This window comes from Bactrocera dorsalis, chromosome 6 (assembly GCF_023373825.1).
Source record: "Bactrocera dorsalis isolate Fly_Bdor chromosome 6, ASM2337382v1, whole genome shotgun sequence".
Taxonomy (NCBI): domain Eukaryota; kingdom Metazoa; phylum Arthropoda; class Insecta; order Diptera; family Tephritidae; genus Bactrocera; species Bactrocera dorsalis.
In genome coordinates this window covers 39,875,764-39,898,914 of record NC_064308.1, presented here as the reverse complement: position 1 = coordinate 39,898,914, position 23,151 = coordinate 39,875,764, and the positions used below count along the sequence as shown (strand labels likewise).

The 23,151-nt window shown below is 37.1% G+C and overlaps 2 protein-coding genes across 6 annotated transcripts in view; both read right to left on the bottom strand.

The window, feature by feature from the left end:
• LOC125779380 (putative nuclease HARBI1) overlaps nucleotides 1-23,151 on the bottom strand; it is a 150,025-nt gene that overhangs the window by 93,005 nt on the left and 33,869 nt on the right. The window lies entirely within an intron of this gene.
• Nucleotides 13,511-23,151, bottom strand: part of LOC105223446 (calcium/calmodulin-dependent protein kinase type 1) — a 512,064-nt gene continuing 502,423 nt past the window's right edge. For all 5 annotated transcript variants that reach the window (XM_049460592.1, XM_049460593.1, XM_049460591.1 and 2 more), the window contains 3 exons: nucleotides 14,604-14,730; nucleotides 13,969-14,056; nucleotides 13,511-13,898 (listed from right to left, as the gene is read on the bottom strand). In XM_049460592.1, the coding sequence (XP_049316549.1) occupies nucleotides 13,548-13,898; nucleotides 13,969-14,056; nucleotides 14,604-14,730 (566 nt within the window). In that variant the 3' untranslated portion in view covers nucleotides 13,511-13,547. The remainder of the gene's footprint in view (nucleotides 13,899-13,968; nucleotides 14,057-14,603; nucleotides 14,731-23,151) is intronic.

Below are 23,151 nucleotides of genomic sequence, written 5' to 3'. Positions count from 1 at the left end.
GGGTAACACTGACCTTGTCTTCCGTTGTATCCTCCTCCCCGTGAACGCGATGATGTCATGAAGCTGTTCAATCTCTAAATATTTGTTGTGCAGCTGCTGCGCCATTGCGTTCACTTTATCCTCTTTAAATATAGTTGTCTTTTAAGTATTTCAGCGAATTTGAAATTTGCTGATTTTCAACCGTGTATTGAACAAGATCGATGTGGACAATTATATCCCACGCTGTCCGAGTCAACCCAACAGGCCCTCTTTTTTTCCAAAAATACTCCAGAACTATTTTTAAAATAACTTACATTTAAGCATTTTACGAAGGGTAAAACTATAAGTAAACTTAATAATGTTAAAATTAAGTTTTTATTTTTTATACGAGTCGACCGCCTTGGTATATTATCACTTATCTCAATCGGATCTTTTCTTATTTTTTCTTCGATAGGAAAAGGAAAAACATTGCGTATTGCTCTTTATGATGTACCATTGCTTGTCCTTACGTCTACCATTCAACATTTGCCATCTTGGCCTAAAATAACGTTTTCAATACGTCCTCTTCGCCACTGTAATGGTGGTATATTTTCTTCTTTAAGAAGTACTAAGGTTTTAATATTTTCAAAAGGAACTTGCCATTTATTTCTTTTTTGCAGTTCATTTAAATATTCATTAGACCATCGCATCCAGAATTCTTTTCGACCGATTTCCAATGGTCCCTTAACCCTTGATAACTTTGGTTGTAGTTCGTGTCAACGATAGTTGATCATGGTTCTCCTACCAAAAAATGGCCTGGTGTTAATACCTGGAGATCATTTGGATTGTTTGATATTTGTGTCATGAGTGTGGACATTTCTTCAAAAGTCATTACTCCTTCAACTACTCGGAAAAAATGTTTTTTAACTGATTGAACAGCCGCTTCCCAGTCCTCCATATCTTGCTGGCATATTTATCCAGGTTATTTCCCTTTTATTACAAAATTCTGATACTTCTGCTTCTGCTGAAGAAAGATCTGATACTACTTCCAAGTGTACTGCCTTCGTGGCAAAACATACGAAGACAAAGACATAAGCTTTATCAGCCTTCTTTCCACGTATTTTACGATGTATCCAAATTGGACCAAGGAAGTCCATTCCTACAATATAATATGGGTTTTAGTTCTAGATCAAAGTATTTTTTTTTTGTATTTGACGAACTATATAATTTAATGCTTGTCGTTTATAAAAAATTGTATTCATTAATGGTTTTTTCCTAATGGTATCTATAAACATAAATATGTTAGCTATAACGTTTTGTAGGAATTCGAAACTATTTTTACGGTTTATATTCATTATAATAGTTTGTTTTTCGGTTAGAATCATAACAATCTTGCATTTCTTTATCTCTGGAATAATGAAATTATTATTGTTTACCTTTTTTTGGATTTTATAATTGTTTGTATAAATAGTTTCCGGTCCTCTAAACCATAATTTGCTGGTGATAAGTTCGCTTGGTGTCACTGCTCTATAAATAATATCAGCCGAATTATCTTTTGAGCAGATATGCTTCCAATTATTTATGTAGGTGTTGGTTTGTATGAAATTTACTCTATTCGACACAAATATCTGTAAACGTCCAGGATCTAGCTGTAACCCATTTAATACTATTGTGGAGTCTGTATAAAAGTAAATAGAATATTTAAATTTAAAACTTTCTAAAATTGTTTGTATCAATTCTACTAAGAGCCGAACATAGTTCGAGCCGCGGCAATGTTATTATCTTTATTGGCGCCACTCGTGATTTGTCTTCAAGTATAATTACATAAGTTCACCTGTTTGGTTTTCAGATTTTGCATAAACTACGGCCCCATACGCTTTCATCATTCAATATTTACTGGTTCATTGCATAAAATACGTCTGGATATTCGTATTTGATTTAACAATGGAAGCTCATCTTTGATTTTTAACCAAGTGTCCACTATTTCCTGTGACGGCTTTTCATCCCAATCAGTTTTTGATTTCCACATCTCTTGTAATAAAATTTTAGAAGTAACAGTGACGGGATTCCCAAAGCCCAATAGGTCGAATAATTTGGAAACGTCTGAAAGAATGGTCCTTTTAGTACTCTTATCGTTGCACTTCCAATTGCAAGTTATACGATAGTGGTCGTCGAATGGAGTCGAAGTGACACCTAATGCTTTAACTTTGTTTTTAGTTTCCTTGTTCAAGTCAAGTTGATTTTCTCTGTCTTCAATAGGAATATTTTTAAAAAGTTCAATGTTATTGGAACACCATTTTCTAAGGTTGAATCCATATTTTCTTAAAATTATTTTGATATTATCTTGGATTAACTTGACATCATCTAGATTATCTACTCCTGTCATATGACCATTCATGTAAAAATCTACATTGATAATTTCTGCTACTTCATTTCTCTCCATTTCTGCGATTTTCTGCAAACATTTAACTGCTAAATAAGGTGCAGCTGCAGTACCATACGTAACTGTTTTATGGGAATATGTTTGCAGTATTTTATTATCTTTATCGCGCCAGTAGATTAATTGATATTTTTCATCCTCTGGGCGAATCCATATTTGCCTAAACATTTTCTCGATGTCTGCTGTGAAGACATAGTACCTATGTTTTCTAAACCTCAGTAAAATATTAAATAAGTCTTCATGCAACTTAGGCCCAGAATCTTCTTCTTCTTCTTCTTAATTGGCGCAGACACCGCTTACGCGATTATAGCCGAGTTAACAACCGCGCGCCAGTCGTTTCTTCTCTTCGCTACGTGGCGCCAATTGGATATTCCAAGCGAAGCCAGATCCTTCTCCACTTGGTCCTTCCAACGGAGTGGAGGTCTTCCTCTTCCTCTGCATCCTCCGGCGGGTACTGCGTCGAATACTTTCCGAGCTGGAGTGTTTTCATCCATCCGGACAACATGACCTAGCCAGCGTAGCCGCTGTCTTTTAATTCGCTGAACTATGTCAATGTCGTCGTATATCTCGTACAGCTCATCGTTCCATCGAATGCGATATTCGCCGTGGCCAACGCGCAAAGGACCATAAATCTTTCGCAGAATTTTTCTCTCGAAAACTCGCAACGTCGACTCATCCGTTGTTGACATCGTCCAAGCCTCTGCGCCATATAGCAGGACGGGAATTATGAGTGACTTATAGAGTTTGGTTTTTGTCTGTCGAGAGAGGACTTTGCTTCTCAATTGCCTACTCAGTCCGAAGTAGCACCTGTTGGCAAGAGTTATCCTGCGTTGGATTTCTAGGCTGACATTGTTGGTGGTGTTTACGCTGGTTCCAAGATAGACGAAATTATCTACAACTTCAAAGTTATGACTGTCAACAGTGACGTGAGTGCCAAGTCGCGAGTGCGACGACTGTTTGTTTGATGACAGGAGATATTTCGTCTTGCCCTCGTTCACTGCCAGACCCATTCGTTTTGCTTCCTTGTTCAGTCTGGAGAAAGCAGAACTAACGGCACGAGTGTTGAGACCGATGATATAAATATCATCGGCATACGTCAGCAGCTGTACACTCTTATAAAAGATTGTACCTGCTCGATTCAGTTCTGCAGCTCTAATAATTTTCTCCAGCAGCAGATTGAAAAAGTGGCACGATAGGGAGTCGCCTTGTCTGAAACCTCGTTTGGTATCGAACGGCTCGGAGAGGTTCTTCCCGATCCTGACGGAGCTTTTGGTGCCGCTCAATGTCAGTTTACACAGCCGTATCAGTTTTGCGGGGATACCAAATTCAGACATCGCGGCATAAAGGCAGCTCCTTTTCGTGCTGTCGAAAGCAGCTTTGAAATCGACGAAGAGGAGGTGTGTGTCGATTCTCCTTTCACGAATCTTTTCCAAGATTTGGCGCATGGTGAATATCTGGTCGGTTGTTGATTTGACAGGTCTAAAGCCACACTGATAAGGTCCAATCAATTCGTTGACGGTGGGCTTTAATCTTTCACACAATACGCTCGACAGAACCTTATATGCGATGTTGAGGAGGCTTATCCCACGGTAGTTGTCGCAGATTGTGGGGTCTCTTTTTTATGGATTGGGCATAGCACACTTAAATTCCAATCGTTGGGCATACTTTCGTCCGACCATATTTTGCAAAGAAGCTGATGCATGCACTTTATCAGCTCTTCGCCGCCGTATTTGAATAACTCGGCCGGCAATCCATCGGCCCCTGCGCTTTGTTGTTTTTCAGGCGGGTAATTGCTATTCGAACTTCTTCATGGTCGGGTAATGGAACGTCTGCTCCATCGTCATCTATTGGGGAATCGGGTTCGCCTTCTCCCGGTGTTGTGCTTTCACTGCCATTCAGCAGGCTGGAGAAGTGTTCCCTCCATAATTTAAGTATGCTCTGGGCATCGGTAACTAGATCACCTTTGGTGTTTCTACAAGAGTATGCTCCGGTCTTGAAACCTTCTGTAAGCCGCCGCATTTTTTCGTGGAATTTTCGAGCATTACCCCTGTCGGCCAGCTTATCAAGCTCTTCGTACTCACGCATTTCGGCCTCTTTCTTCTTCTGTCTGCAAATGCGTCTCGCTTCCCTCTTCAACTCTCGGTATCTATCCCATCCCGTACGTATTGTGGTCGATCGTAACGTTGCGAGGTAGGCAGCCTGTTTTCTCTCCGCTGCGACACGGCACTCCTCGTCGTACCAGCTGTTCTTTTGCACTTTCCAAAAACCAATGGTTTCGGTTGCCGCTGTACGTAAGGAGTTTGAAATGCCGTCCCACAGTTCCCTTATACCGAGTTGTTGACGAGTGCTCTCAGAGAGCAGGAGTGCAAGCCGAGTAGAAAAACGTTCGACTGTCTGTTGTGATTGCAGCTTCTCGACGTCGAACCTTCCTTGTGTTTGTTGGCGTGCGTTTTTTGCTGCACAGAGGCGGGTGCGAATTTTGGCTGCAACAATATAGTGGTCCGAGTCGATGTTAGGACTTCGGAGCGCACGCACATCTAGAACACTGGAGACGTGTCTTCCGTCTATCACAACATGATCGATCTGGTTGGTGGTTTTTCGATCCGGAGACAGCCAGGTAGCTTGATGTATCTTCTTATGCTGGAATCTAGTAGTACAGATAACCATATTTCGGGCCTCGGCGAAGTCGATCAGCCTCAACCCATTTGGGGATGTTTCCTCGTGGAGGCTGAATTTACCGACCGTAGTGCCAAAGATACCTTCTTTGCCCACCCCGGCGTTAAAGTCGCCAAGCACGATTTTAACATCGTGGCGGTGGCATCTCTCATAAGTGCGCTCCAAGCACTCATAAAAGGCATCTTTGGTCACATCGTCCTCCTCTTCCGTCTGGGCGTGGGCGCAAATCAGCGATATGTTGAAGAACCTCGCTTTGATGCGGATTGTGGCTAGACGTTCATTCACCGCACTGAATGAAAGTACTCGGCGACGGAGTCTCCCTCCCACCACGAATCCCACACCAAACTTGCGCTCCTTTATATGGCCACTGTAGTAAATGTCACAAGGACCTACTTGTCTCTGTCCTTGTCCCGTCCATCGCATTTCTTGGACGGCGGTGATGTCAGCCGTTATTTTCACGAGGACATCAACCAGCTGGGCAGCGGCACCTTCCCAATTAAGGGACCGGACATTCCAGGTGCATGCCCTCAAATCATAGTCCTTATTTCGTTTGCCATGGTCGTCATCAAAAGGGGGGTCACTCATCCGAGGCTTGTTGTTCCTTTTCATTGGGGGTGTTTTTTTACGTGGCGGGTCCCAAACCCCGCGCACAACCTTATGGAGGGGATGTTTCGCCTTCTCACTTTAGCTCGCCTTCAAACGGATGTTCTTAGGCTACCCAGAGGATACTTGGTCAAAGACCGGAAGTCGTGAGCTGCTTGAGTTATATGTAAAAGAATCGTTTCTGGGCACTCCCAAGTGAATGGCGATCAGAGAACTTTCCTCACTTGCGTGAACTTCTACACATGACTCCATCCTCCCAGAATGCACTATTGAATTCAAGGAAACATTCTTGTCTGTTTTACAGGATGCATCAAAAACGACTCCTAATTTAGCAGTTGTACTATCTGGTTTAAATTCGCAATGGTGTGGTAAATAATATTTCGATTTAAACATATAACATTTTTTATTTTCTCCATATGGCCCAACCTTATGTATTCATTCATAAATTGTTTATATTGCTCTCTTACAGTTTCATTATTTTTCAGTTTTTTCTCTAGAGAAAGAAATCTTCTATTTCTTCTAATTTTTCATTGAAATATGTTACAACACCACAGTGAACTAATTTGGAGCTTAGGCTAGTTGATCCGTATATCAACCACCCAAACACACTGTTTTGCAGTTTTTAATTAATATTTTCAATAGATATTTTCTCTTCTTTTAATAAATCAAAGAATATGTTCGCACCTAAAAGTAAGTCAATTTTATCCGGAACACCAAATGAAGGGTCGGCCAGTTTCATATTCTCTGGAATTTTTTTGACTTTTATGTGTTCTGTGGGCACATTAGACACAATCTTTTGTATGGTGTCAATGGTGTCTAAATTTGTTTCGAAAGGATCTATTAATGACTTTAAATGAAAATTAATTCTATAATTTTTATTTGTCTTTTTTTGACCTACTCCTTCAAAAGTCATATATTCTCTTCTGGAAGGAAGTTTTAATTTATTTTTCAGTTCTTTGGATATAAGGTGAACTTGAGACCCACTATCTAATAAATCACGTGCCTTTATTATTCTTCCATCACGACGTACCCACCGTCCCTTCTACGTCATTTTTAAAATAATTATCTTTTTTATTTTTGGGATCTTTGGACAATTCTAAATGGTTTCGTTGAAACTCGGACCATTTTTTGTCAAAACTATCTTGGAGTTTTTGCAAATTTCGATGTGAAAGATGCACCTCGGTCTGGTCGACACTTCGTTTTTTTTTTAAATCAAAGTAAAAAAATATATATTTTTTTAACACACTTTTTGACTTCACTGCACTTGCGTTTTTTAAAACTACGGGTCACCAAATGTAAATAACAACGCAAAGGTTTCGGTTACAAAATTGTACTCAGCTCGGGTTGCCCAGAGCTCCTTTATTTCTAGATTTTCTTATCCTAATTCGTGTATGCACCACATGCAGAGTACATACACATAACTTAATACTAATCTACTGTACATACCGACAGTATGTACACATATCTTAAACATACGTGTTCTCAGCGGCATACACAAGTACTTCTTATCTATTATTAGTTTATGTAGGATAATGGGATCCTTTACATTGCATAAATTAAATACTACAGTCACTAATCAATATACCCGAAATGAACATTTATTACATTGTTGATAGAAATGGATATTTGTACATACATATTTATATTTACGACTGTATTTTTATGTGTTAACGATAATGCACATAAATATTTGAAATATGATATCTGTTTATTTTTACAAAAATATCTCATTTACAATTGTAGCCGTTAAGAACTGTTCAGAAATCTGAACAGACAGATCGATCGATTCTTTCTGAAGAATCACGCTGATTGAATAAGTTAGAGATCAAATATCACATTGGCAAAAACTCCCAATTATAGATTGAAATTTGCACACGGCTGCAATGAGTATGGAGTTGGATGGTAAACCGCGGAGAATATATCAATCGAATAGATCACAGATGAAGCTGAATTCAACATCTATTTCAAGTTTTCTATCAAGCCGCTTCGTTTCAAATTTAGAGCTTTCAGTTACGGATATGGTTGGATTTATTAACAATTTAATCTGCATATGTTGCTTTAATTTGTATTTTCAGTGTTATCTTAGCATTAATCGCCTGAAAACCGCTTTGCAAACGTGTCACCCCTTGGCCGCCATTAGTGCCTAAAAATTTGCCTTCGGTCACGCGTCCTAATTAATTCAAGTATATAGAGAGAAGCAAATTTATTAGAGGCATTAATCGCTTACATAGTCCTACCACGGGCGTGGCAATAGCCCTGAAACCGATTTGCGCTGCAAACGTTTCACCCCATGGCAATCGCTCAAAAACCACTTTGCAACTACATTAGTGCTAACATTTTGACTCGGATCACTCGCCTAACTTATTCATATGTACATTCAGTATTAACTCACCTGAAACCTCGAAAATCTTTATATTATGTAATTGGAAGTATAGGGAAGTATTGACCTGATTCAACCCATTCTCAAGACAGAGAATTACTATTATCAGGAAATGATATATCAGGTATATTTTACAAATTGATCGATAATTCCTGTCTAAAGTATATATATATATAGATTTTTGGTCATAAGTTTTCAAATATCTCCCTTCCGCCTTTTTGACGTGAAACGTCTTTGAAATCGCGCCGAAACATACGGGTACCAGGTTTCAAAAGTGAACCGTAACGTAAAGGTCTATATCATCGTACCATAATAATTAAAAAGCTATTAGCCTTAGAAACAAAAATGTGGTGTGAATATTTCGTTTATATAGTCAGCTCGCTGTTATGACATTGAGTTCGTGTCGGGGTCGGGCGGAGCGGCGGGGGAGGCATACTGCGTTAACTGTGCGAAACCGGCGCTCTCGCTTATTTCTATTCAGTGTAACTTGTGACTTATACAAAAATAAGTGTAATTTAGACAGTATTTATATTTAAAATAACCAGAAAGTGATAATAAATATATAGACTTTTGCAATGTCGGCCTCAGCTCGTGCAAGAGTCAGCCAGAAATATAAATTACGGCTATCGTTATAAAGAGGGGCTATGGGCCACGCATAGATACCCCAATGTCCGGCGCCGAGCGAGCGAGAAGGTTTCGGGAACGTCGCAAAGCTGCTGCCGCCGACCTCGCGAGTACCTATACTATGGAAATACCTATACCTATGGCCGTAACGAATGAACAGACGGTCGACATATCTATTGGATCTGCCACGGAACTGAGAGATGTCAATATCAGTAGAAGTCAAGCAATGCAAAATCATTGGCGTTCAGCGGACAAACGCTTCAAAAGAGTATTTGAAGCCAATCCGTTTGGTTTATCTTGCAGCGTTTGTGATCGACTTTGGTTCGAAAGAAACTTAAAGAAAGTGAAATATCGCAGCATTTCTGTCCTTCAAACAAAACTTCCCGATGAAAATGTGACGGAATTTCGTGGACGTTAAAGTCGAAGATCATACGCTGTCTGTTTGTATATATATACGGCATACATCCTAAGGCGACGGCTGAAGCTCTTAAGCTATGTCTTTATCAATCACTCCTGCCATGTTCAGCAAACTTAATAAAATTAGTACCGAACTCTCAGCCAGACTTGGAGACTCCAATCGTTCTATGCGGCGATTTCAATTGCGATCCACAACAGAACAGCTATCTCGTTGAGTTCATGAGGAATGAATTCGGCCTCAACTACGTACAAACATCACCGACAACATTAGGCAATACCACTATAGACTGTATATAATATATGAAATATTAATGTTTACATTATGCCGTATGTTGCTTATTTCACATACCACAGACCTATGTTAAATAAAATTGTTATCGAATATTAATCGTAATGATAAATAATTTATGTTTCTATTATGTACCTGTTCTTTTTTATTAAAATACTTAAAACAGCATCAATCTTGCTTTCATTTCAATCTTTTACTTCAAAAGCGATTCGCTAACATAGGCGTTTCACATTAAAACCAACGGCCGTTTTCACTTAAAAGTGGCTTAAAAAATCAAAATTATTGTCCAAAACCTTATTCCTTCGATCATTACCTGAAAAATATATCTGAGTAAGTCGTGTGAAAATTCCAAACCGATCGGTTTAGCGGTTTCGGAGAAATTTTCCTCACCGACTCTGAAAACACGGTTTCGAGATAAACGCGTTTGAAGTTTCGGGAACGGCTACTCTGGCTCGTGCTCCGCCTACTTTCGAACGTTCGGAAACGTTCTTAGTAATACGCTCATATCTCCGAAACTAATTGTCGGATCGATTTGAAATTTTCAAAGAACATTCTGGAATATATGTACATTCAAAAAATTAAAAAAAACGAAATTTTTTGAAAATCACAAGTGGATATAACCCCTTATGTTTTATAAAAAGTGTGAAAGTGATCGAATTTAGTTAAATATGCGCCGTTTCGTTCGTTAATCTGTTTCCATCTAAACGGCAACTTCAGAAAACCCCCTCGTACACTCCTTATTCATCAACGAAGTGTGTGGTCTTATACAATTCCCTTCCAATCCCACTAAACACACAGTAAAACGTTCCTGGCTGTCAATCCCTGCTTGGTCACTGTTTGGAACGATTCACCGGCCTTCGATCACGACCGTTTTCGCTTGATATTGTCGTATGTGATTCATTTTTCGTCACCAGTCGCCACCCGCTTCAAAAACGGATCGTGTTCGTTCCGTTTGAGCAGCACATCGCAGACATTGATTTGGTCCAGAAGTTTTTTTTGCGTCAAATTATGCGGCACCCAAACATCATGCTTTTTTGTGTATTCAGCCTTCTGCAGATGGTTTAAAATAGTTTCGTGACTAACTTCCATCTTCTGGGCGATGTCACGAGATTCCACGTGCCGGTCTAACACGATGTTTTCAATGATATGATCGATATTCGTCATCATAGGTCTTCCGCAGGGTGGCTTATCCATGGTGCCGTTTTCACCCACTCTGAATCGTCGAAGCCATTCTCTCGATGTTTTCCATGATTTGATCGGTATTCGTCGTTACAGGTCTTCTGCCGGCTGGCTTATCGATGGTGTCGTTTTCAGCCATTCTGAATCGTCGAAGCCATTCCTTCGCAGTTCGAAGTGATAGAGTACACTCTCCTAAATCACCATTAATCTCACGGAACGTTTCTCTAGCGGATTTGCTTTTAACTAAGGAAAACATTAAATAGCGCGAATTTCGGCGTTAGTGAACTCTATGTTTACACGTCTATAACTGTTGGACGCAATATTCAAACTAATAATGCATAGCGTCGTTTTGTAGGCTATGTCAAGACCTTTCAAAAATGCAGAAGGGAGATATTTGTCAACCTAATAGATAGTGGGGTTCACACCTTCGGTAGCTAGGGTCTAAAACAGTGTTTGTTGGATTTGGGCAATTTTGGTCATAAGGTAGCATACTTTAACAATACTTTAATAATTAAATATAATTTAAATTTGTGCTCTATGGAAGTACCCCGCCTACTTCCGATTTCGCCCACTTTTGTACTATGATAAGCTGGGTAGTGGAACCGGGCTTTACTTTCACTTTACTTCACTTTAGCTTGCCTTTAAACGGATGTTCTTTGGCTACCCAGAGGATTCTTGGTCTAGGACCGGAAGTCGTGAGCTGTTTGAGCCACATGTAAAGGAATAGTTTCTGGCCGCCCAAGTGAATGACAATCAGAGAACTTTCCTCACTTGTGTGAACTTCTACACATTACTCCATCCTCCCACTACGATATAGGAATATGAAAAGAGTGTCAGGTAGCAAATTCAGTCGAAATCGGTGAGTCGGGTTCGGAGAAATGTGATTTCTCCGGCTCCCGTAAAACCCTTCCGAACCATCTCAGAGGTAAAATTTAATGTCTCTGTCGTATTTAGATATTGATTTATTACGCTATTAAAATTTTGGACAGTACCGTTATATAGGAAGTGAGCGGGCTTATTTATCTATTTTCACACTGTCAGTAGCAGTTCTTATAATATTGGCGCTCAGCAAATTGACTTCACTGTCAATATGTACATTAAATTTATAAGAGGACGGGACCACGCCCACATTTGAAAATTTGTTTACCCACAAGGGTCCCTTGCTACTGCGATCTATTTAGCCAAATAAGAGGTTTATATCTTAATTTAGTGTATAGTTATGATATTTTATAAATTTTCGGTTATTTGGGTTTCGTAGGCGTGGCTGTGGTCCGATTACACCCATTTACGAGCTCGTTTTATCAAGATGCCTCAATTTTTGCTCAAGTTATAGCTCGTAAGAACAGACGGACAGGGAGGCAGACAGACAAGCACCCGTATTCGAACTCGTCTCGCCATTCTGTTCATTTATATTTGTGTAACCCTAAATGTATCACGGTAAACTTTAGTTGATACATACAACTGTTAAGTGAACAAAATTATTATACTCTGTAGTAAAATATTGCAAAGGTATAAAAATTATAATACTCACAATTTTGAGTAAAATTTCAAATATGAAATTAATTAAAGGGTGGGTCATCTAACGTTTTAAATTTGAATTATCTATATTTCAGTTCGAAAGAGGAAAGTGTTAGGTTCCGTGCAGTGAGGAAACAAGAAAGGTCGGTGAGATAGCTGTATACTTTTGAACACATGCTATCGATTCCATTGCCCGACGTCAATGTCGTGCAATCATTAGCGTACAAGGTTATGGAAACCCCCTCTGGTTGCTGTGGAAGTTTCGAAATGTAGAAGTTAACATTAACGGGATACCAACAGTAGAGGACACCATCCTGCGTAACCCCCAGTTTAATTATTCTCAGTTTAGATTTTTCACCTCATAATAGCACGGATGATTGTCGACGGCTCAGGTAGTTCATGGTCCACTTCTTCAATCCTGGAGGAAGCGTAGCTTTTTCGATATCCTGCAGTAGCGTTGTGAGATTGACTGTGGCAAAAGCTTTTGACAAGTCCAACGTTACGAGGATCGTTCTCTCACAAGGAGGTTCCTGGTTATGGCCACGAGTTATCTGGGCGTTAATGACGCTAATAGTGGTCAGCGACAGGTTGAGGACCTTGGTAAGATAGTTTATTCCCGTCGAGCCTAGATGCTTTAGTATAAGCATGTTGATTCCATCAGGGCAAATGGATTTGGAAGATTTTGATTTTTTGATGACATTCTGAACCTCCTCAATCCCTGAATCTCCTAATTGAGATTCCTTATTCGGGGATCCCCGGAATGGCGTAAGCTGTCAGGCTCATTAGCTAAAACGGCTGCTTCCGCTGGGAAATTGGGGCGGAGTTCGGCTATTCTTCCAGCCGAGATGAAGAGAGCGGTAGCTGCTACAAACTGCTGACAGCATTTGATGCACCTTCATAATTAACATAAACAGACAAGCGTTTCGTGGAATATCTGCAACAGAGACGCGAGCATTGACCATAGAATTAAGTTATGTTATATTTAAGATTAGCAACAAAGTACAGAATTACTTTGGCATTCAAACTAACCACATTGTTCTCATTATTAATTTTCAGTATATTATAATAGTATTAATTGTATACCATAGCTACAGTAACACGTAACAGGATCTGTTGGTGTGTATATTATTTATTGTTAACACACATTATTACCACGAAGATTGAAACATTGCTTTTTATTGTGCATAGAATATCACATTTTTTGTAGCTTTTTATTTAAACTTTATTAGATCATTAATTGTATTTTCTTATTTTAATGAACTAACGCATTATTTATGATAAAATTTTATCGTTTCCAATTTACGTTATTACATGGAAGTTTCGGGGCGTGTTCTGACCACATTCAACTAAATACAGACTTATACGAAAGAAAGTTCTAAAAAAATTTTTTTCTAGAATTTGTTATCATTATAAGACTTAAGACCTGTTATAAGTGATTGTATTTTCCTTTATTTTGGAATGGCTTAAATGTGTGTTTCACTACCATTTACACAAGCAGGAGAGCTACATTTACAATTATTACTTTCCAATTGTTGGTTATCTTTGCGTTCATTGGCAATAGATACATTGTAATCAGTTGAGAGCTCATGTGGAGAACTGCTGCTGTTGGAAATTGAGTTCACATTTTTTCTACGAATTGCCTCCTCAGTATTACCGCTGAAAAGTCTTTCAGCTTCTTCTGACATCACAACGCTGCTGCTACATACTACATTTCCCGTTGGTAGTATATTACTCTTACTACTACTACATCCACTATTACTGCTCAGTGCCATCCGTTGCATTTGGCGAATAACGGTCGCTGCATAATATGCTTGCTGAAATGAGTATGACGAAATTGAAAAATTATTAAAATACAATCGAGAAATTTCACTAGGTTCTACTTACTTTCCAACGCGATTTCGCGAAGTTCTTTTTAAGTTGCTCGGACACTGTACCATGAATATTTTTATTGCTCGCTGCGTTACCAGATATCCTTCCAATAAACAACAATAAAAGCTATGGTTAGAAAATGTGCAGATATAAAAATATATATGTTCATATACTTTCGTATTTTTATAAGAGGTGTCACATATAAATTATTTACAGATTTCAATTTAGCATTGGTGTTCTTGATACTTATCAAACAAATTGTTTGAATTATGCCATGAAATATATATATAATCTAAAAATAACAAATTTAATTTAATATTAAACTCCGAAAAAGATGGCATTTTTTCATTAAAAACAAAAAAATCTCATTTTTAACCGCATGCGCCTTATTTATTTTTGAAATAGTTTTAAAAACAAAAATTTTAAGATATTTCAATACAAAATTGGACCATGTCTTCCGAAAAGCCGCTCTGCTGAACAATTACCATAGCTTTGTGCAACCAACAGTTTTTTCTTTTACTTAATATCAAACGGATCAGAATTCTTGGATGTGTTTTCAATTAGATTATGATATTAACTTACAAACCGCCTGTGACAGGCGCCATACATCGATCTTAAACCTCTAAATACAATTAAATTCTTTTACTTACCAAGGATGTGCCAGTGCTTGTTTACAGGTATACCGTTTATCCACGTTAACACACATTAAGTTTTGAATGAAAGTCTTAGCTGATTCGCTTATTTCATCCCAGTATGGCGAGTCAAATTCGAATTCCCCTATATTAATAAAGATTTTATAAGCACATTACTAAATTTGATGATACAACGTTATAATTAGTATACTAAGAACCTTATGGGAACAGCCACAATTCTTTGCGGTTTTATTTGCAAGTTCTTTAACTTTGATAAGAAACTTTCTAAGTCTATTTTGTGAATTAACAAAAGTGTTACCGTTTTTGTTTGCAATTTACATTTACTGTTCTATGCTTCTTATTCTCATCCCAAAAGAAGATGGCGGTTAGTGTAACCTTATACTCTATCATATTTCGTCTCAATACTTTGCAGGAAGTTAATACCATTCTGTTCATTCCGAAGTAAAAATATTGTAACGGATTCTTCGATAAATCGTCTACCATGTAAACACTTTTGAGTTCGATCAGTGGATAGTTAAATAAATTCCCCATTTAATGGCAAAACACTTATTTTTATTTCCAATTCCAATGGCTTAACGATTTATTACTCATCATCTGAAATAATAACTTTTTACTTATACCTCATTTGCTCTTAACAAAGCAGCACTCTAACTGGAACTGTGTCTGCTCACTGGAAGTGAGAGAGCAATTGCTAAACATCAAAAGCTCCTGACCTTTGACAGATAATCGCGTTCAGGAGATTTTGACGTTAAGCAATTTGAAATGAGTGATGGCCAGATTGAAATCTTACCAAACAAATATGTAAACGGAGGGATTTGTTGCATTGTTCAAGCCCCCTTATAAAAAATAGGGCAATTCAGAATCTGGTGCAAATGCCCTTGCATCTTTGCAAATGCAAATTAACGAGTATATTTTTGCTTTTACACTAACAAAATGTATAGCGATTCACCTGCTACACCCTTGAAAATAAGCAACACTAAAACGCCATTGTATTATTTGCAACACTGGTTTTTCAAATTATCAGCTGCTGCCAAAAATAAAGACATTGTAAACAAAGAGAAGAAATGGAGCAAACCGGTTTAAATAAAATAAGACTAAAACACGAATAAAAAACGAAATAGAAAATCCAGAGTATACTGGATTTCTCGCAAGAAGCTCCAGAAGTAAAAGTGAAATTTGTGGTATGTGCTGCATAAAAATATTTCAATGTCCATAATTTCTTAAGCAGCTTCATCAAATAAAGCGTCAGTTAATTTTTCCCCAAAACTTTTTTTCGGCATATTTTCCAACTTGTGTGAAAAATTTGTTTACAAACAATGTTTTTCTTCACCGATCGGGTTGCACAGAAACCATAAAAAAGACGTTCATTATTGATGGTAAATATTTGCAATTACATAATTTTGCAAACTCAGATGCACAAGATTTTGAATTGCCCTAATGTAAAACAATTAAATAAAGTTGTGAAATATAATTGCATTTGATGAAACATTTTGTAATGTTAAGCATCATAATATTTTTTTCAATGGGAAATTATTAAAAACATTTGATTGAGCTAAAACGTTAAAAAGTTATTGAAATGTTTAAAGTCAGTTGTTTTAGCATACCATTAAGAGATTAAATAGTTTTTCTATATATATTAAGTAAGCAATATATAGTAATTTTTACTCGTAGTAAATATTTGGTGTTTTAATTAAAATGCCAAAAAATTATTATTTTGTTCAATCTGGCCATGATGGAAAATGTTATGAAAAAAACGCTAATTTTGGAGTGCTCCCACACTGGAATAAGTTGGACATCCCTTTATTCCTAGCTATTGCGTGGGATTCAACCTGAAAAATCTTTATAGTCAAATGTTCAGAAAATATTGAATGTATGCAGGTTTCACTAATGCCCATAGTTATCTCTATCTCACGATAGGCCACATTACGATCTGGTAATACTATATGCCCAAAAAATAAGGTGGCATCGTATTTAATTTGGAAAATACTTTATTTATTCTTCCAAATCAATTTCATCCCCTCCCGATGCAATGCTCTTATGCCAACGGATTATCTAATCTTCGAAACACTGGTTGTAGTCACTTTGCGGGATGGCCTTCAGTTCCGTCTTCGCCGCGGCTTGAATCTCATCTATCGTATAAAAACGGTGTCCCCGGAGCGGTCTTTTGAGCTTGGTGAACAGCCAGAAGTCGCACGGCGCCAGATCAGGTGAATACGGTGATTGCGGAACGATATGGGTTGAGTTTTTGGCGAAATGATCACGAATTTTTTCCAGAAAATTCAATGTTTTCGGTACCAGTCGAGATTTGACGCGCTTGAGGCCCAAAACATCCTACAAAATGGTATTGGCTGAGCCTTTCGATAAGCCAACTTCATCAGCAAGGTCTCTAATTGTTAGCCGACAGTTTTTCAACACCAAATCTTTGATTTATTGAACGTGAGCTTCGTCGGTTGAGGTTGATGGTCGCTCTCGACGCTCTTCGTCTTCGACACGTTCACGGCCGGCTTAGAACTCACTATACCACTTGTAAACATTTTTTAGCCTCATCACCAAAGGCTTTCTGCACCATCCTCAACGTATCCGCAACAGAAAATTGATAAACCCGTAAACAAAATTTAATGCAAATAATTACAATTTTTGGTCGAGATGAACATTTAAAGTTAATATAGATAACACAAGTAACGACCGTATGTCAAAACGTTCTGAGTATGTATAACATAACATTTTATCAATTAACCGTCAACCAAATATTTCCCTTCATGATTATCAATTAAAACTCTTTTAATAATCGTCAACCGAATATTTCCCTCCATGGTTATCAATTAAAACTTTTTTAATTAATGACCAAGTATCAACATTACCATTAATTTAAAATGACCGTATCGCATTACCAACAATTCTGTTTTTTTGTATTTCCCATTAACAAAATTTTAAAATCAACGTGAAAGATCCTAAAATACAGGGTGGCTGATGAATTTTGCTACATTAAGAAATTCAAATAATTTTTTCTTTTCAGTGTATGGAATTCGTTTTTCTTTTATTCATGTTAAAGCTCATTCAATTTTGTTAAATATAGCTTAATTAGTTTTAAAAATAATGGAATTTAATATTCGACAATTTTGTTTGTTTCTTATCTCTTCTTAATTGGCGTAGACACCGCTTACGCGATTATAGCCGAAGTTTTCATTGGGTGTTTTTTTTTACGTGGCGGGTCCCAAGCCTAGCGCACAACACTATGTAGGAGATGTGTCGCCTTCTCACTTTAGCTCGCCTTAAAACGGATGTTCTTAGGCTACCCAGATGATACTTGGCCAAAGACCGGGAGTCGTGAGCTGCTTCAGCCATATATAAAAGAATCGTTTCTGCACTCTCAAGTGAATGGCGATCAGAGAACTTTCCTCACTTGCGTGAACTTCTACACATGACCCCATCCTCCACCATCATTTGTATGTTTATGTTGCCGTTTAAATCGAAATGGGCCTCGTCAGACATGAAAAGACAGTTCAACATGTTTCCATCCTCTTCCACCATTTGAAGCATCTTCTGGCAAAATTCCAAGCGAATCGGCAAGTCTGCAGCGTTCAAACGGCTATATACTGCTCACCTCGGTTTAAAATTACAGACAACCAATTTAATGAGTTTTTTGGAAAGCTAGGTCATAGAGTTCTAGCAGGTGGAGACTACAATGCAAAACACATGTGTTGGGACTCACGACTAATTAATCCGAAATAACAACAGCTGTATCAAAGTGTTATAAATACGCATAATAACTTTGAAATAATATCTCCTGCTAAACCAACATATTGGCCTAGAGTTCGTGACAAAATACCAGATTTAATTGATTTGCTGTCATGAGAAATATAGATAAATCTTACATAACAGCCGATACATGTAATGAATCACTCTCCTGTACTAATAAAGTTATGTGAACAACCCATATTCGTTGATCCCAAAGTAGGTCTAACGTCTTATGAAACGAATTGGCTAAAATATATAAAATACGTGAGTAGTCACATTAATGTTGAGTACAAAATAAATACAGGCAAAAATTTATTGACCCTAACTGTATTGCCGTGCCTCTTGCCTGTGGAGACTGCATATTGCTTATGGAATGCAATATATGGAATACTAATGTCACTATGCCATAAATTGAAAACAATAGTGGTACTCATTTAACGTCGCAATTATATAAAAATAGTAAATTTGCAATATGGCAACACAAGTCAAATAAAAGCTCTTTGGCAGTTGTGGCAATATTACTAGTCTGTCATTTTTTCATTTGTAGGTAATAAAAAAGCTAAAATGCCGAGAATCAGCAATAAACAAAATCTTTTGAAGTTATTGGAAGTAGCAGCGTTAAATGATGATTATTAAATTATTTTGTGAGGACAATGGTATGTATTTAAATTACATTGGTTTTATTTTAAATGACTACATTTTTTGTTTTGCAGAAGAGAGGAAATATAAAGAAGATGAAATAATGTAGGACCTAATGCATGTATTGGCTTTAGGCGAAGAATGCAGATACAGCATACAATTTATTCAAAATAGTGTACCGAAATCCAGGATATTTTTAAATGAAATTTTATGGGAACTTGATGAAACCCGATTCAAGAAGATCATTCGTGTCTCTTGGAAGACTTTCGATGCTATTTTGGATCTGATTCGGTCGGGCAAACAATTTCCAATTAAAATGCAACTGGCAATTGTGTAGTACCGCTTAGGTTCTAGCGGTGAAGGAGCTACTCTTTCGAAGATTGCAGGTTTATTTGGAATCAGCGATGGTGGTATCATTCAGGTCAGAATTCGTCAGTTTTCCTCATAATACATTAACATCTTTTTATTTTTTAGAATTTTACTGAACGCATATTTAATGCGCGGTTGAAATATAAGGATCAGTATTTATTTTGGCCAAATACGGAAGAACGCAAAAAACTCGTTTTAGAAACTTCGAGTGAGTTACCTAACTGCATAGGATACGTCCTAACTGCATAGGATACGTTGATGGTACCGAAATTCCATTGGCGGAAAATTCGTCACAGGACCCAGAAGCGTACTTTTCACGAAAACATATTTACTTCGTTAAGGCACAAGCCGTGTGTGATCATAGATTACAAATAGGGCACTTGATGTTAGCCTTTCCAGATAGCGTTCATGATTCACGCATTTTTAATAAAAGCGAATTGTCAATTGAAGCACACAATTTTTTTGGAGAAGGTGAATGGATTGCAGGTGACAGTGCATATAAATTATCGAGTACTGTTATAACGCCATTTAGCGGAAAATCTGGAAATTTAACACTAAGCCAAAGGAATTTTTTTAACAAAACATTCAGTCGGTATAGAATTCGAATTGAACATTGTTTTGGAATGCTGAAGGAAAGATTTGGTAGTTTAAAAGGCTCCAAATAAAAAATGAAAATGGTATGAGAAAAGTTAACAAAAGGATTCTCTTTTGTGCATTGCTACAAAACTTTATACTCCAACAAGACCATTATTTCGATTACCAACCTGAGGAATCGGACCACAGTATTGACGAGTCGTTATGGGAAGCAAATGCTCGTACCAATGAAGGGGAGATAAGACGACGACAAATCTTTGAACAATTGTTTAATCAATAAAAATCTTAATTTAAAAATTTTTTTCTTATTTACTTTTTCAAATAAAATTCAATTTCTTTACATAAACAAGGAACATAAATTATTTGACTAGAAATAATTTAATACGGATAAAGTAAAAAAAAGCAAGGTGGACCATATTCACTAAGTAAAAACGCTTAAGGAACGGTCAAGAAAATTTCCTGCGATAAATTTACTTGTGCTAGTATGCAGCTCTAAAGAAATCTAGTACTAATTTTTAATACTTTTTTTCAATAAAATGTGAATATGGCAAACCTGGTTTTGCGAAGAAACATCAAATCAACAATTGTTTCTTGAAGGAAATTCGAAGTAATCGTCAAATTCATCCTAAATTAGTTGAAATCAGTATTATGAAGTATATTCCCTTTTGAAATGTTATATAAAACCTACCAATCATCAACAACATTCCTTAAATCTCAATGAAAATACAATTTTTATGTTACCATACACATATTTACATACATACATGTTACGCAAAAAGTTTATTTTCTTTGTTTATTCTCTCTTGCTCTTCTAATGTGTATCATTCACAATGCGTAACCAGCTGTCAAAACTACTTGAAGAAATAATGTATTTTTACTTACTTGAGAGCTGGATACCAATCTTTATTTTGAATTTCGAAAAGTAATGAAAATGGGTTTGAACTACTATGAGATTTTTTCATATTTCTTCTTGGTGTAGATGTGCATGAAATATTAGCTGACGCACTAATTACTTCATCTGCAGACGGATACATAATAACGGACGGACTGGGTAACGGACTCGAAGAACTTGTGTCGGGGTCTATCTCTGGGGTAATATATTCTATATATGTATCGCTGACACCAACTCTGTTGATTGATAAATCGCTGGTGGCTGAACACTTATGCAACGTCCAAATATCACGTGAAGGTCTTCATAAAAAGGACATATTCTTTTTATGTCTTCTTCCACACTATGAGGATCACCACTTTCAAGTAAGCCTGTACCAGTCTGGCCTTTCTCCTTATGCAACGTCCAAATATCACGTGAAGGTCTTCATAAAAAGGACATATTCTTTTTATGTCTTCTTCCACACTATGAGGATCACCACTTTCAAGTAAGCCTGTACCAGTCTGGCCTTTCCCCTTATGCAACGTCCAAATATCACATGAAGGTCTTCATAAAAAGGACATATTCTTTTTATGTCTTCTTCCACACTATGAGGATCACCACTTTCAAGTAAGCCTGTACCAGTCTGGCCTTTCCACTTGAGCGCAGATAAAAAAGTCGTTTTCAAATGCCTAATTTTAGTCCTCATTATGTCCCATTTAATATTCATTAAATTTGCAGCTTTTTCGCAAATTTTGTTGTAAAACCTTTGGGCTGTTGGTTTCGAATTGGTCGAAAAATGGTCCGGATTCTCTTTTATTGCGTCCACTATATTTATTAAAAGGTCTTTCGTTTGGCTTTCAGGCCAACGAAATGTGACGTTTAGCCCTAATATTTTTTCTATTAAATAATCAATTGAATATTAATAATAGAAGCCAATAATTAATTGTTATGAATTTACTTACCGCCTCCATTTCTTTTAAAACACCAAATATACGCTTCCAGCTGATTGCGAATTGCGTAAAATGCTATGGTTGCCACTGAAAACGGTCTTGCATATTTGCAAGATTGTCGCAAAATAAAATGCATGTAAAAATTAACAGCTGTTTTACGATATTGCGAATTTGCGATGTTGCCATACGTTTACGACGGTAAATGAGTACCACTAATAAGCTATCACTTCAGCAGTTTGACAGATCAGTTTTCATTTCTAAGTAAATTTCGAAGAGGCAACAACTCCCATTTACACATACTATACGTATACATATACCGACGGCAGTTTATTTCGGTAATATTAAATTTAGTAGAGCGAGTATTAAGACGGTTGTGTTAAATTATAAAAATAAAGAACATTTTCAAAATAATTAATACATTTTTCCAAAAAAATTAATATTGGGCTTAATCTTGTTAATTTGCAGAAAAATTAAACAAAATGGATTATACAAGCATAAATCAAAATATTGCTCATATCAAATTTATTATTATTATCATAGTCCGAAAATATGAAATATTTGTTTACAAGAAATACATTTGTAGAAAGAAGTCTATTTCTCCTATTTTAAGTTTCCATATAATTTTTTTTATCCATATAAAACTTTAAACAGTGCAAGAGCTCAAATCATGCCGCACATTAGCTTGAATCTACCTACATGACTCCATTTTGCAAATGATAAAATACATTTTTCAAAAGCTCAAACCATGCGCTACATCAGCTCGAACCTATCTACCCGACCGACGCCTTTTCGCAAATGGTTATGTTATGATAACAAATGAACACATACAGATTTGGCAATAGCAATAGATTTAACAGTTAAAGGCTAGCCACTGAAAAACGCTACTCCCTTCCTTCCTTTTCCTGCCTTATCGACAAAATGTGTGCACAGTCAAAAACGTGGGAAAAACGCAGAAATCAGCCATCTTTGCTTTGTTTTCATTTGAACAATGTTGCCATTGCCCAATACGCATATATAGTTTTGAGCACATCTTTGTTTTCAATTTCAATCTTTTACATTATAAAATATCAAAACTGAAAACAAACTGTTAAAAATAGTTTATATATTTATAAATAATAGCATTCGACTCTGATTTTGAGTTATTTTAAGAAAATTTCAAACATATTGAACAGATTGAATTATAAAAGTTGATAATTACTGCAGTAATCGATATTGGCAACCCTACGTTGTGAGAGAGCAATCAGCTGCGACGTTTGCGACGGCAAAAATCCAAATGTCGCAGATTCGCACGTCATCGTCACGGCAGAGAGAAGGGAGTAGAGTTTTTCACTGTTCAGTTATATTGCGCGCCCATAAGATAGGTCGTGCCCGCTGACATGACCCA